General features: G+C 33.1%; 1 protein-coding gene across 2 annotated transcripts; it reads right to left on the reverse strand.

Moving 5' to 3' along the window:
• Positions 1 to 4226: 4226 nt before the first annotated feature.
• LOC134847530 (calmodulin-A-like) lies at positions 4227 to 12764 on the reverse strand. Of its 2 annotated transcripts, none has more exons than XM_063864585.1 (5): positions 12610 to 12764; positions 7180 to 7258; positions 6737 to 6835; positions 5112 to 5266; positions 4227 to 4465 (listed from the first exon to the last, which is right to left on the reverse strand). In XM_063864585.1, exons 2-5 carry the CDS (start codon positions 7255 to 7257, stop codon positions 4336 to 4338), a joined length of 462 nt encoding a protein of 153 aa, XP_063720655.1. In that variant the 5' UTR covers position 7258; positions 12610 to 12764; the 3' UTR covers positions 4227 to 4335. The 2 variants fall into 2 exon arrangements, with proteins under 2 accessions (XP_063720655.1, XP_063720656.1); XM_063864586.1 differs by lacking the exon at positions 12610 to 12764 and adding an exon at positions 10844 to 10967.
• Between the last annotated feature and the right edge of the window lie 2020 nt (positions 12765 to 14784).

The following is a 14784-nucleotide window of genomic DNA, read 5'->3' on the forward strand; positions in this document are numbered from 1 at the left end:
GCTCATGTTGTATTAGCATGATCATCCTGTATTGCGCTGTTTCAAAGGCAAAAACTTTTTATTTATTTTTGTAGGAATTAGGAGGGTGGGTTGTGAAATTTTTGAGTGTCAAAACTTAAAATCGTAAAACTCTTTTGCAACAACAGTTTTGATTTCTTGTTTTTTTTTTTCAATTTTCTTGTGATAGGCTTTGCAAATTTTTTGTACTTTTCTCAAAAAGTTTAGTTTTTTATCAGAAGCCACTTGACCGATTTTCAAAAAAATGTCATCAGTAGTATAAATGGTACCATGGAATCGGTATCAACTCAGTTTTTTGTGTGCCTGTTTTTCCCTTTTCCTTTTTACTATACTTCACCTTCTACAGCCTTCGAAAAACTGCGGGGGAGGGGGAGAATTTTTGGCCCATGTTTCTGGAGTTTGTTCATTTTCTCAAAAACTAGTCGGTTTGATCTGAGATTTTTTTGTGTCCAATCGGAAGATCAGTTTTTATTGAAAGCATTCCTGCATCAGCGACTACGTTCAATTTTTTCACCATTTCGACCATTTTTCTAAAACACATTAATTGTTTTTGTGTAACACCATTTTGACCATTTTTGTAAAACATTTATTTTTTCACTGAATTTACTGTTTGAAAACGAGATCGTGATTTCAATCGAAAGAACCGGTTGTTGGAAGCTCACCTGCATTACGGCTTAGGCAAAGTTTTTTCTTTGCCAAAAATTATGGCACCTGGAAATGTCAACTTTTTTTTTGTTTTTGGCGTTTTTCGAAAACTTGATTTCTATCAAAAAAAACTTCAAAAGCTGAGATTTTGAGTTCAATTGCATAGCTGGCTTATGTTGCGCTGCTTTGCATGATCGGCCAATTTTGGTATTCAGTTCGAATTTTTTGAGTTTACTCGTTGAGTACCAAAGCTGAAAATTCAAATTCAATCGGAAAAACTGGATAGGGAAAGCTCTCATGCTTCAGTGGCCATCGCCTAATTGTAATAGGAAAGAATGTTACGACCTTCGGGAAAAAAATTCTTATGATTTTTTAACTTGTTCTGAAACTTTTGACTTTTCTCGAAAACTAAAACTACCCTGACAGTTCTCAGATTAATAGTTCAATCAAAACGCAGGTTATAGGTTTATTCGCTGCCTATGCCAGTCTTCCCTATTCTTTAGATCAAAAGTTATAGCTTTCGCGGGCTTCATACTGATTATTTTTGTGACCGCATTTTGCAAGCTTTTTGGTTCTTTTTTGTCTAAAAACTACATCACGAATCTGTGCATAAGGATTCAGTCGGAGGAACTGGTTGCAAAAATATTTCTCACTAAAGTTGCGTCACTTTTTTTTCTGATAGAAAACCTGTTCTGAAATTTTAACCGTTTTTCATTTTAGCAAAATTTTTCACTTTTCTCGAAAACTACCTGGCAAATCTCATATGTGAAGATCAAACGGAAAAAAATATTGTGGGGGTTTACCTGGCATAATAAAGGTTTCCGCCAACGATTTTAGCAAGTGGCAGTCTTGCGAGAAAATTCTACTGCCCTGCTGTCAAACTTACTTTTGAGTTCAATTGAAAAAACCGATAGAAGGTATCACCTACATTTTTTCAATCATTTAATTTTCTTTCAAATTTTCTCCAAATTCTGTTGGTTATGTTTTTCGAGTTATTAGATTTGCCTCTTTGTGAAAAAAAACACTAGATGAAAGTGCGAAAGTCATGTTGCTGATCAGCTTTGGGTAGGAACTTGGTTAGTGTGTGATGGATTAAAGACAACTTGGCTCAACATGAGAATGGGTGGTGCAAGTCTGACATTTTGAGATCTTTGTTAAGTTTTTGGGCGAAGTACTTTTTAAATTTTTTTTTCCAATTTTGGCAAATTTTCTTTAAAGAGAGCAAAAGACTGAAAACATTCGTTGAAAAGGCTATTGCTAATACTGGTGTGATTGAGGTGGACTGTACATAGATCATTCGTTCCTAGTGTTTCGGAGGGATTTGCTGCTTCGGTGTTGTTTCTAGTTTCCAGTGTGATAAAACGTAAATAGCCTTCAAGTTTAGGGAATTTTTTTAAAGGTTTTCGTTAGCTTTTTTATCGGTGCGGATTGATTAAATAATATATTGCACGTTTAGAGCGTTTGCAAGGTCTACCAGCAGAAAATTTTTTTATCATTTAAATTAATTGGCTGTGTTCCTACAATTTACCTGCTGCCATTTAAAGACCGAACTTTTTTTCGGAGTTTAATTGGCGACGTTTCTTGATTGAAAAACTGGAGGATTTTTCCTTTTTTCGTATCGTTTTCTTTTGAAATTTTGGCCATGATCTCTTTGCTTAAGTCATTAAAAAAGCGTCGAATAATTTAAAATTTATAATTTCATCTCTTTGGTGTTCAAGAATCTTTTGTTCTTGGCTTAGGACTGGATCAATGGAACAATGCCGGTCATTAGGAATGTAAGACAGACTGCAGCAAAAATTGTGTCACAAAAGATCCGTTCTACAGCGTTTACATCATTTTGCAAGACTTTCTCTGCTAAAACGTCCTCAGTCTGGTGTTCAAGGAAATATCTGGTGATGATGCAGACAAATTACCTTCGTATAGGAGCTTAGTTTGATGATGGTCGTTAAGTTGGTTTAACACGTATTCAATTTTTTCGTCTGTTTGTTGGTCCTTAGGAACTTTGGATTATTATAGATGGGAGTGTGCATAGGCGTCAGAGAGGACGATATTGTTTTCATCAGAATTTTGATCTTCATGGTAGGTTTTAAATTTTTTAGGGCAGCTAGAGAGCAGGGATGTTGATATTCGTGACATGAAGAGTTTGATTGCTGGCCTTTATTGTACGCTGACCTCAAATCGCTTTCTTGTTTCAATTTTTGTCGGCTTTTTTCAGATTTTTGGTTTCGCAATAATAATTGCAATATCTTATGCAGCATATTGTTTTCCGCTTCTCATTATAATCTTGTAATTTTCCGCTTCTCATCATTTTCATGTTTTTTTCCGCCTCTGATCATATTCTACTAAATGAAATTTTCCTGCTCGGTCTGTTTTTTTTACGACAAACTTGGTCTTTCAAACTAACATATTTTGACGAGGGTTTTCAAAACATGAGATGAACTTCTATCAATTGAAATAAACCAGATTTTGCATTACGAGGCCAAACTGTGCTTTTTGGGAAAAGTAAGCGGATTCCACTACAAGGACTCTCCCTGTTCTTCTTTTGCTCTTTCATTTCCTTCGATCGTTCCGACACAAATTTAACATGTTTTAAGACTTGTCTCTGGAATCCAGGACCATACAGACACAAAATTGTGCGCTTATCCAGTGCATTATTTGGCCTCGTAAAGTGGAAAGTTGTTTTTTTTTCTTTCAGTACTTTTATCATTTTTCTCTAATTCGCAAAGCATTCTCCTCTTTGTTTTTCCTTAGAAAGCGCCCTTTTATATTCCTTCTAAGGCTTATTGTTTTGATTTTCGCAAATTTCCAGTTGCTTATAACTTTCTGCTATTATTGAAGTAATATTTTTAATTTGAGATAATATTTCTGTAATTTATGACTTTTTGAAAATTTTTCTTCTATTTTTCTTCGTTTTTCTTCTTTCTGATTGAAACCCTAGAAATTTAAGTGTTTTTGCTAAAAAATCACTCATTTATTGGGTAAAAAATGACATTTGTAAATTTTTCTGTATCATTTCCTTGATAGCTATTAAAAAACGAATATCCATCATTGCTTAGATAAGTGACATGCGCAGAAACTTTTCTATGGAGTGGGGCGGTTTCTTGAACAACTTTTTTTTCTTAGTTCAAGCAATTTGATTTCTCGAGGTCAACAATTTTGTGCGCCGCAGGCAAATTTTTGAAGAAATATGCTAAAAATGACGTTTTGACTGCTAAAATATTGAACCAAAAAAGTGCGTTTTTTTGGCGCGCGCTCCCTATCCAAATTTAGTTATATTGGCAAAGAAAATTTTTAATGTTGGCCAATTTTTTGGTGATTCATGTTTTTTGGCGATACAACAGATCAAAATCTATTGATACTCATAGGTTTTGATCTGATTATACAAGCAAAAGTAAAATTTTGTAGCATGCACACAGTTGACTTTTTGTAAAAATCTTTGCCTTTGTCTTTTTAGTTCGAAGAAATTTTCGAAAAATGTCCTTGTATTTTTTTTTCAAACCGGATATTCTTTAGTTTTTTTTGTAATCTTTTTTGTAAATGTTATACTTTGGTTGAAATGCGACTTACAACAGTTTGAAACTTCAAATTTGTTCATGGTTAACTAGCTTCTTACAAATGTAAAACAAAAGTATGAAATGATAGGTTGCGTTTTGTTTGATTGTTTGGCTCTGATCATCTGGGCTTCATCATTATGATGAACTCTTCGAGGTTGACGAATCCGTCTCCGTCCAAGTCGGCCTCTTTGATCATCTGATCACACTCTTCATCTGTCAATCTCTCCCCAAGATTCAACATGATGTTTCTTAACAACACAAAATCAAATCAGGAAAGTAGAAACTCAAATACTTTTTGTTGCAAACAAGTTGACCAGTTTTAATTTTGCGCTTGCGATATTAAAAAAAAATATATATGTTATTAGAAAAATTGAATCATTATTCCAAAATTTTTTGTTTTATTTAATGCGATAGCATCAGCTTGAGACACATCGCACGGCGCCAATATATACTGTTTTTGTGGGGAAGCCAATATATACTGTTTTTGTGGGGAAGCGCGAGCCAAAAAAACGCGATTTTTTTTGCAAAAATGTTCACAAAAGTGCCCAAAAACGGCTTTTTGACGTGTTTTTTTTTAATTTGGCCAAAACAGCGTCTTTTTAGTGCTTTAAAAGAGCTCGAAAAATCAATTTGGTCGACCTAAAAAAAGTCGTCAAAATTTTTGTTGAAATTTTCGTTTTTTTTTTCTATTTATTACTTTTGTGTTGGCTGTTTATGCCCCAGCTTCAAGCTATTTTTTTTTTCATTTAAGATCTGCAAAATATTGAATTATCTTTTAAAATTTTTTCTGTTAAAATTAAAGTTTGAGAGTTCTGAGAGCGCATAAATCTCAAGTGAGAATGTATTAAAAAACGCGCTCTTATCTTAATTCTTTTAATATACGTAGTGGCATACTTGAGTTCGTTTCGGTCGATGAGTCCGTTGCCGTCCTGGTCAAACACCTTGAAGGCCTCTTTGATCTCTTCCTCCTCGTCCCCCTCGCCCGCCTTCCGACTCATCATCTGCAGAAATTCCTGGAAGTCTATCAGCCCATTCCCGTCGCCATCCACCTGGTACAATCAAACCAATGACTCTTTCCCACCCACTCAAATTTTGATCTTCAATTTTGAATTACCAAATTAGCGTTGCATAATGAAATTAAATTGAGGTGGCGTGAACAAGTTAACTATTCAGTAGTGAGCGCTTTTTTGTTCATACTCCTCTCCATGATATTGCTCTTATTTAGCCATAATAGCTTGTAAATGTCTCAAAAAAAAGGACAGAAAAATTGCAGTATAGGGAGGCTAAGCAGAAAAAAAATAAGTCGGCGCAATTTCGAGACTATTTACCCAAAAATAAAAATACCGCCCAAACTTAGTGTCTAGTGCTCTTTAAGCTTTTTTGATTGAGCGCTACCTATATATTTTTTGCTTTGGGAAGAACTTCCAGTCAACGGCTCTCAACAGAAGAGTGAAAAAGTTACTTTTAAACCATCAACTGCTTCACAGACAGATCTTATGCGGAGAAATATTATTAAAAAATTTTATTAATCTTCATTATTGTCACAATCCATTTTGTCACTTTGTCACAAATCCGCTCCCCCTCGGCAAAACTCTGGATCTGCCCCTGAAATTAAGTATTAATTTTTGCTCAATTATTCTGCTGTGAATTGGAGTTGACGCTCCCCTCAGCCGTAATTGGTATACTTACAAGAAACGACGTCTAACATTCTAATGTCCGATTGAAATTAATCTTCCAATGTTTGGAATAGGCAAAAAAATCCGGATTTTTCAGCCAAAAATTTTTGGGATGAAGTTTTACGAAAACTGCCGAACGCGTTGTGACAGGATTGAATAGCATGAAAGTGTGAATCATGACAATTCAGCTATGACAGCTGGTGATGATGGACTTGTGATAATACCTGATCTTTACAACGTTTTCGCCGACCCCTTCGCCTAACACTTTTTGCCGAAATAGACCTCTAAACTCAGCAAATGTAAGCTTTCAAAGTCAAAATTTTATTCTGTTGAACACGTGTTAGAATAGAAAGAAAATCTTTGCGCTTAGTAGGGCTAGGGTTTTGAAAACTACGAGAATTGGAACTTTGTGAAAGATTTTTTGCTTCAGAAAATGATAAAAAGAAAAAGGTTAAGATCAATTGGAACATTGAGCTAGACTTGGAGTTACTACTTTTTCAGTTCAATTTCTCCGTCCCTTTTAGATCACCTAATACTTGTTGAAAACGCTCAAAAACAGCTCAAGTTGACCAAACTTATTTCAAAATCTGATCATTTAAGGGTAAAATTTCATGAATCTCTTAAAAAACAGACTGAAAATTCAAGGCTTTATAAAAGGGTTGTATCAAAAAATGCTGAAAATGTTTTTCAGCTTGCGATTAATAAGTGTTATTCAAGTGTTTTTTTTAGGAATGAATTTCACAAAATACTTTTAATTTTTTTAGCCAATCAGCTCGGAGGCCTAACTCGGAGGTTGACTATTAGGTTGACAAGAGCGCGTATAACTAGCCTTCGTGTCCCTACCTCGTTGATCATGTCCTGAAGTTCCTGCTCTGTGGGCGACTGCCCTAGAGACCTCATCACTGTACCCAGTTCAGAAGTGGTGATAGTTCCATCCCCGTCCTCAAAGCAAGCATCATATTCCATACTATCAAGTTATCCAAAGTTGAACAAAAGTTCTGCGAAATGGTTCGGATATAACCATCGTTTTCATTAAAAGTTGAACAAAAATTTTGCTTTTGCAACTGCAAAATGATTCGGATATCCGCTGAAAAATAATTAACTTGGTTTTTCTAATTAATTTTCATAAATTTCTCTAACGAGGTTCAAATTTAAATGGATATAATTCTATCATCAGTGGACTTTTAGTGGCTTTCCTGCGAGCTGTTTGAGATACAAATGTTAAATTTGTTCTCTTCAATTTTTTTGCTGAAAATGCGTAGTTCCTTGTAAAAATAGATCTCTACCTTGTCGAAAAGGGAGAACGCTTCTCTGAATTCCCCGATTTCTTCTTCTGTAAACTGATGCTGATCTTCACTAGCCATTCTAGAGACAGAAACAAACTAGATAAACAGAAAACAAGCAAGCCAATGGCGCGCTTAGGAAATGTTTAGGTTGATTTTTACAAAAAAAAACATCAATAGTTTTTGTCGACCTATTTTTTGGACTGACCACATTAGGTTTTCCGAGCTTTCATAAAATATTATAATGACCTTGTTTTGCTCAAAAGTTTTTCGCAACAAATTTTGTAAAAAAAAAGCCCTAAAATGCCGTTTTGAAAGGTTTTGCGACGAACACATTGCGTTTTTACGGCGTGCGCTTCCTCCTCAATTTTTGTGTATATTGGAGCCCCAGAAGCCAAGCTAAAGTTTTGAGTGTTGTAGAGCCAAAATCGGATGTTGTAAAATAGTATTAAGGGCTACCTTTTTCGAAAGGTATTGAGTGCCGTTTTCGAAAGGCGGGCGCTCCCCTTTAAATGAAGTGTATTTTGGCGTAAAGAAACCTTTTGTTAAACTTTAGGGTAAAAAAAAACTGCGATCATAGAATAAAACCAAAAGGAAACAAAGATAGGCGGTTGCTGAGCAAGTAGCGCAGAACGTTCCGACCACATTCTCTGATTTTTTTTTCAAGTTAGTGTCTTTTCTTGTACGTCGTGTGATGATAGAGCTATACAAACGCGTATAAATTTACTGATTTAAGCATAAATGATTACAATTGTATTAAAAAATTTAAGTAAACGAAAAATATTTAAAAAAGGTTTTCAAAAAAATTTTGAAGTTTTCTTTTTCAAGTTTTTGCGCAAAAGATTTCAAATATTTTCGAAAGTTTTTTTTGCCAGCGAAACGCTATATAAAGCATCCATAACTATATTTTTTTTAAAAAAAATATATGTTTTTAACTGAAATTGGTAATTAGCATACAACGAAAGTTACTCGATCGCTTAACTCGCTCAAAAATAGACGAATCAAAAATTTCGGTTTTTCTCAAACGGAATTTTTATTGAGAATTTTTCTACTTTCGTTCAAATCACAATTGAAAGAGCTTGAACATGATATACAATTCAGCCCAGTTCAAAGATTATTTGTGACACCTGATTTGGAAAACAATCTTTAAAATAAAAATAAAGAAAAGAAACTAAAACACACCGGTCGGAACAAAATTAACAATTAGATTTTGGCTATTGACAAGCCGAATAAATTGAAATCCATTAGCAGTCGGGTCCTTCGCGTGGAAAATTTTCTTTAGGATCATTTTCAAAGCAACTAGTTGACACAACCAGATTCAGAAGCAGCACCTAGCCCTATAAAAATCTGTAAGGCAGGAAAGAAACAGAAAAACCAGAGACTCTTTCTTTAAAAAAAAGCCATTCAAACCACTCATAATTAGTTTTTTTGTCTGATCACTGAAAATTCGAAGCAACTTTGTCTTAGGTTGAATGATTACTTTTTAAAGCAAATTTAGTATGTTTTTTGCTCAAAATTAAGTACCACAAATAACTATCGAAACGGGTTGAGTACTGTAATACCTTAAGGCCTCTTGAATGGTTTTTTTAATGACTGATAAAGTTTTCAAAAACATCTGCTAGTTGTGATAAGAACCGGTTTAAATTTTTTTAACCTTTTCTCTAATTTTGAGCGGACAAAGCGAGCAAATAAAGCAAATAGAAGGATAAGTTTTTATTCAAGTCGTGAAAATTTAGTATTACCCCAGTAAAATTATTTTTTCAAAATTTTTTTGTGATATGGAACTTAAAAAATCATAAAAATGTTTCCAGAAACATGAAAAAAAAACATTTTTTTCTTAAATTTAATTGCCATTCTTTTTTTCCAACAAAAACTGTTGACGAGTATGCTTTTATTCTAACTTTTCCATTAGATCCTCTTCTCACAACAAAAATTAGCACAATTTTGAAACAAAAAACACTTTTTTTTTAATCTAGTTTTACTCTTTTGGTCGCAATCGACTATCCTTATTAATATATGAACTTAGTTTTTTTTAATTTAACTGAAACCGAACTACTGTTTGACATTTTTTGAACAACAATTTTTTTTTCGAGATTGAGAAACAACCTTTTGCACAACCAGACGAATAGTAGCTTGAGAATCTGATCGCATGTATCATTCACAAAAAAGCAAACTTTTTTGAAAAAAAATCCGTTTTCATTTTCAAATTTAAATTGTTGACTTGCTAATGAAAATATGTTTTGCTCTTCACTAGCAAAAACATTCAATCTAATGTTTCCCGAAAAATTTTAAAACTGTTAAAACTGAGTTTTTTGTTTTATAAAACTAAAACAATGGTGAAATTTTGAATTGTTCCATTTTCTTATCCGTGGTTCGATAAAAAAATTATATAAAAAATCTGGATTTTGAAAATGATTTTTTTTGCATAAAATAAAAATCAATTTTTTGATATAAAAAAGCTCTCATCTAGAAAAAAATTAAATTACCTGAAAACCTTAATTAGAGATTTTCAGAAAAAGGTTTTTTTTATGGAAGGAAAACTTTTTAAAGAAGTTTACCACATTGAAAATCTATAACAAAAATATAGTGTTCGTATTTTTTGAGGACCAGATGTCCCTTTTACAACAAACTACGGCAAAGATATTAAAAATGACCTAAGTTTGTCCTAAAAAAACTGGTAATTTTTAGTTTTTGTGAAAAATTGCTTCTGACAAACTTTTTTTTCATTTGATATTTATGATGCGCTTTTTTAAATCTGAGTTGTATAATGGTTTTTTGATAATCAGGAAGCTTCAAATGGTGTCACAAAAGCAATGTTTTTTCAAAAAACTTTAAAATAGTTTTTCAAAAATTAGTTTGAAAATTGACTAAGCCTTTTTCATAGAAACCAACTTTGAAGTTGCATGATACGCAAGTTTATTGGATGAAGATCAGCTCAAATTTTTTTGTGACTTGGATTTGTCTTAGCATCCGTAAATAACTGAAAACATTTTACATGACATCAATCAGCAATGGGTTTGACGTGAGAATCATTTCTCAGGCTTTTTCATGACTCTTGCCAAAAACTGAAGTTTCGCGCTAAAAAATATTCAAAAATTTTGAAAATTTATTTCCATTTGAGATTAATAAGTGTTATTTAAGTGTGTTTTTAGAAAAAAATTCAATAAAACGCTTATATGTGTTTTGTCAATCAGCCCGGAGGTCTAACTCGAAAGTGAATTGTATAGGTTTACTGTTTTTCTATTGTTTTAACGATAACTGTGGTCAAATATGCTTAATTCACAGGCTTTTGTTGAGATCTTCTCACCACAACACAAACAAAAATTACACAATTTGAAAATAAATGAGTGTGCGCCAAAAAATGCATTTTTTTGTATGGAAACATTCCAAAATCGGCCCAAAACGGCTGCTTTGGCTCACTTTTTCAGGTTTGCCTGCAGAGCATTTTTTTCTCCAATTTTTTTTCTTAAGTGTTCTGGCGTTTCAGGAGAGCTCGAAAAATCATTTTGGTTGAGCTAGAAAAAAAACGACACACTTTTCAAATTTTATAGAACACATCCGCAGGGAAAATCTCAGATTGGTCCCTGGTAATGAAAACTGAGGGATGGGGTCGGTTGTCACTTAGTTTTTTTTTCATCGTGCAAAATAGATTGAAGCGAACACTCACCTTTTGTTCCAGTTTGGTGATATGAATTGAATAGGAGAACAATAAAATTGTCATAAATAACAATTAAGAAATTTTTTAGCCGTGAACACAGTTTTTAACAGCTGAGCAATTACGGTCAAAATAAAAGGAGCAGCGGCACGCCTATTCTGCCTAGAAAAAGTTCAAGAAAATCCAAAAAACTGAAATATCAATTAGTTATTTGGTTGAAATTCAAAATCGAATAATTTAAAGTAATTTTTATCAGATATTCGATTGTTAGTTAACAAAATAGAGACATAATGGGTGAAAAATTTTCTAATCAAATCTGGTTTCCAAGCAAAACAGCCGAAAGTACGTTTTTATAAGCCATCAAACTAAACTCTAATCTGCTTGTTTTCAGAGCGATCGAATTAAAAACAAAAACAGGCCATAACTTATGTTAGACTAAACTGCAGGGTGTTTATTTTGAATGGCAGTTGCAAAATCAATTCGACCGAAATTCGGGTCCTATTTTGAAAGATACCGAAACGTTTGATTAAGCGTTTGTTTTGTGGGATACATGTAGTGTCAAAAAGGTATTTGTGGTGTTCCTATTAACATAGAATATGTGAGGTCTGATTTGCAGATATTTGTCATTCTGCTTCCACATTTCCGAGTTTAATTGTTTGCGTTGACTGCCACTAAAATGGGTTTTTGAGTGCCCATAAACCGGGATTTGGGATCGAAGCCTGGCAGGATTCGGAAAAGCCTTTCAACTTCGCACCAATCCTAATTTCATCCAATGCCTAAAATATTCTCATTGACTTTTGCCCAAACGTTGATTCGAATTTCTGTTGGATAAAATTATGTTATTTTATTTTGCGCCTCAAATTTTGTGAAAAATAGAATTTGACGACTATAAAAACTTTTATTTTAGGCGTCAAGGGAGCCATAATGGTTTCCATCTGTTAGTCGATCGCTCTGAAATTAATTAAAACTTTAAACCGACTGAAATATATTTTTTTTTCATTAAATGTGTTTAAGTAATACAGTAGCTCCATAAAAAACAGCAAAAAAATCAGCAAGCTTCGTAAAAGCTCAAAATGAGAACAAGATAACAAGATAAGATAACCTCACAACAACTTTAATAAACTCAAATTAAAAAACTGACTTGGGAGCCTGATAATTTAGAGACGAATGTCTCAAAAGCCGGATGACCTAAAAGCCGAATGAGTTAGGAGCCGAACGAATTAAGAGCCGAATGATTTTAGAACGAATCACTTATGAGCCGAATGATTTAACTATTTATGGAGAACCGCTACCCCGGGTTGACAAAAAACACTGGTCATATAATTTCACACTTGTGAAACTAGTATTTCAAACGTCCCGAAAATTGTCTGATTACCCAACGACTAGCACTTTTTCACAGTGTGAAATTGTGGGACTAGCATTTTCTCCTTATTTGAAAACTATTTAACTTTTTGAGCTTTGATTTAAGTTTTTGTGTTCATTTCTAAACAATAACCAATGACTTCCTCAAATGAACCGGGTTTGTTCTCTGGTTTTTTATCGACTTTTTGGTTTGATAAAGTTGCCTCACCCTCAAAAGTTTTGGATCATAGGCCTTTTGATTCAGAAGCTGAAACCTTAGAGACTTCATCATAACAAGATTAAATTTATCTGCAAGTTTCATGAACTAATTTTTGAACAGTCCATTGAATACAGAAGTTCTGTAGATAACAAAAATTATCGGTCTACCTGAAAATGCTAAGTTTTCAAATTCAAAACAAGAAAGAATAAAAACTCACCTTTGAATCCGTTTTAATGTGTCTTATAAACTGTTGTTGATTATTAAGTTAAGCAATGAAAATCACGGCAGTAGTACCTCTAGAACAGTCAAAACAAGTATTTTTACTTCTATAGTAAGATTAAAATTTTTTCTCTTCGTTGTAGCGTAAAAAGACTGTCGTGATCAAATTTTTGTTTTGTACGTTTTTTCTCTGTTGGTCGGTGAAACTGATCTCGTAATGACTCAATTACGACTTTAAAGTAGTAAAAACCACTCGTAACGACAGACAATGACGCAAGCATTTGGCGTTTTCTGATCTACTGGGATGTAATTTTTGCTTAGCTTTGCCAGTTTTCGAGTAAATGATACTTTTATCTCATCTCTTTGTACAACATATGAAAATTCAAAAGATTTACCATAGAACTTTATGGTGCTTATGTTGTGTTTTTCTAGTTTTCTAGTAATTAATCATCAAATTGCTAAATTAATGGCAAAATTCAGACAATTCCGACTACCTTAGTGGCGGATTCTGAGAGATCCCTTGTCACCATCCCCTCTCAGGGATTAAAACCCAAATGGTCCCCCTGTGGTACTGTTTTAAGACATCTATTTTTGTTCAACGAATCCTAAAAACTGTCTAAAATGCATCTTGCACGTCCGTAGGCACCAAATTCGAGGAGTGAGCACGCACTTTGTCAAAAAATATTACAAAAAATGTTCAAAAATGACCTTTTTTGTTTTTTTTCTCTCTCATAAACTTGCATGCGTTGCAAATTTTTTGTGTTATGGGAGAGTGACTACTCAATAAGATTGTGAGACAGTTTTTAATTTAATAAATGATGAAAAAAAAATCGAAAAAACAAAACTTGAAATGTCTCAAAATCCGCCCGCTACACGCTATGAAATGTAAAAAGTGATACAATTTGCGTTTTGTAACGCGTCAACTAGACCAAATAGCTTGTCTCCTTTTAGTTAATATAATTTCGGAGCCGGAAAAAGGGGTAAAGTTTACTTCATCAGTCGGAAAATGTCTTATTTTACACTAGCAGTGTAATTTTACGCTCCCAGTGCAAAATAAAATATTCTCGTACAAAATAATTATGGCAAGAATAGGTCGAAACGTAGAGTGGCAGCTACATTTGTCAGCTTTAAGTTTGCACAGAAAGTTGTTTTAATTTTTTGCGGACTCCAAAAGCAGCATGTTGCTCATTTCAAGGTTAAAGTCCTGAAGGTTTTGACTGCCCCTTAAACTCGATGGAAATGTTTTAGATAAAAATTTTGAGCAAATTGGAGCATACACTCAAATTTTTATCCAATTAAATCATAGACTGAATTTCTGTTTTTTTTTTGTTTTCTCGGCTTAAAAAGATTATAATTATATCATATCATCTCTGTGGCCGCATATTGCAGCGTTTGGCGTTTTTGCGCCGTTTTCCTAATCTGTTGCGTATTTTCGGGAAAACTGTTTTTAATTCATAAGTTTTGAAAAACATCTGCTAGTTGTGATCAGAACTGGTTTAAATTTTTTAATCCTTTTTATAATTTTGAGCGGACAAAGCGAGCAAATAAAGCAAATAGAAGGATAAGTTTTTATTCAAGTCGTGAAAATTTAGTGTTACCCCAGTAAAATTATTTTTTCAAAATTTTTTGTGATATGGAACTTAAAAAAATCATAAAAATGTTTCCAGAAACATGAAAAAAAAAAACATTTTTTTCTTAAATTTAATTGCCATTTTTTTTCAAAAAAAAACTGTTGACGAGTATGCTTTTTTTCTAACTTTTCCATTAGATCCTCTTATCACAACAAAAATTAGCACAATTTTGAAAAAAAAAAAATTTTTTTTTTAATTTAGTTTTACTCTTTTGGTCGCAATCGACTATCCTTATTAATATATGAAGTTAGTTTTTTTAATTTCACTGAAAACGAACTACTGTTTGACATATTTTGAACAACAAACTTTTTTTTCGAGATCGAGAAACAACCTTTTGCACAACCAGACGAATAGTAGCTTGAGAATCCGATCGCATGTATCATTCACAAAAAAAAACTTTTTTGAAAAAAAATCCGTTTTCATTTTCAAATTTAAATTGTTGACTTGCTAATGAAAATATGTTTTGCTCTTCACTAGCAAAAACATTCAATCCATTGTTTCCCGAAAAATTTTAAAACTGTTAAAACTGAGTTTTTTGTTTT

This window comes from Symsagittifera roscoffensis, chromosome 6 (assembly GCF_963678635.1).
Source record: "Symsagittifera roscoffensis chromosome 6, txSymRosc1.1, whole genome shotgun sequence".
In the NCBI taxonomy this organism is placed as follows: domain Eukaryota; kingdom Metazoa; phylum Xenacoelomorpha; order Acoela; family Convolutidae; genus Symsagittifera; species Symsagittifera roscoffensis.

Bases quoted from the DNA above. Each gene is read 5' to 3' on its own strand.
- LOC134847530 (XM_063864585.1), bottom strand. From the start codon at position 7,257: ATGGCTAGTGAAGATCAGCATCAGTTTACAGAAGAAGAAATCGGGGAA. The intron at 6,836-7,179 runs GTAGAGATCTAT...GCTTGCTTTGAG, and splicing joins CGTTCTCCCTTTTCGACAAG to GACGGGGATGGAACTATCAC. The intron at 5,267-6,736 runs GTAGGGACACGA...TGATTGTACCAG, and splicing joins TTCAGGACATGATCAACGAG to GTGGATGGCGACGGGAATGG.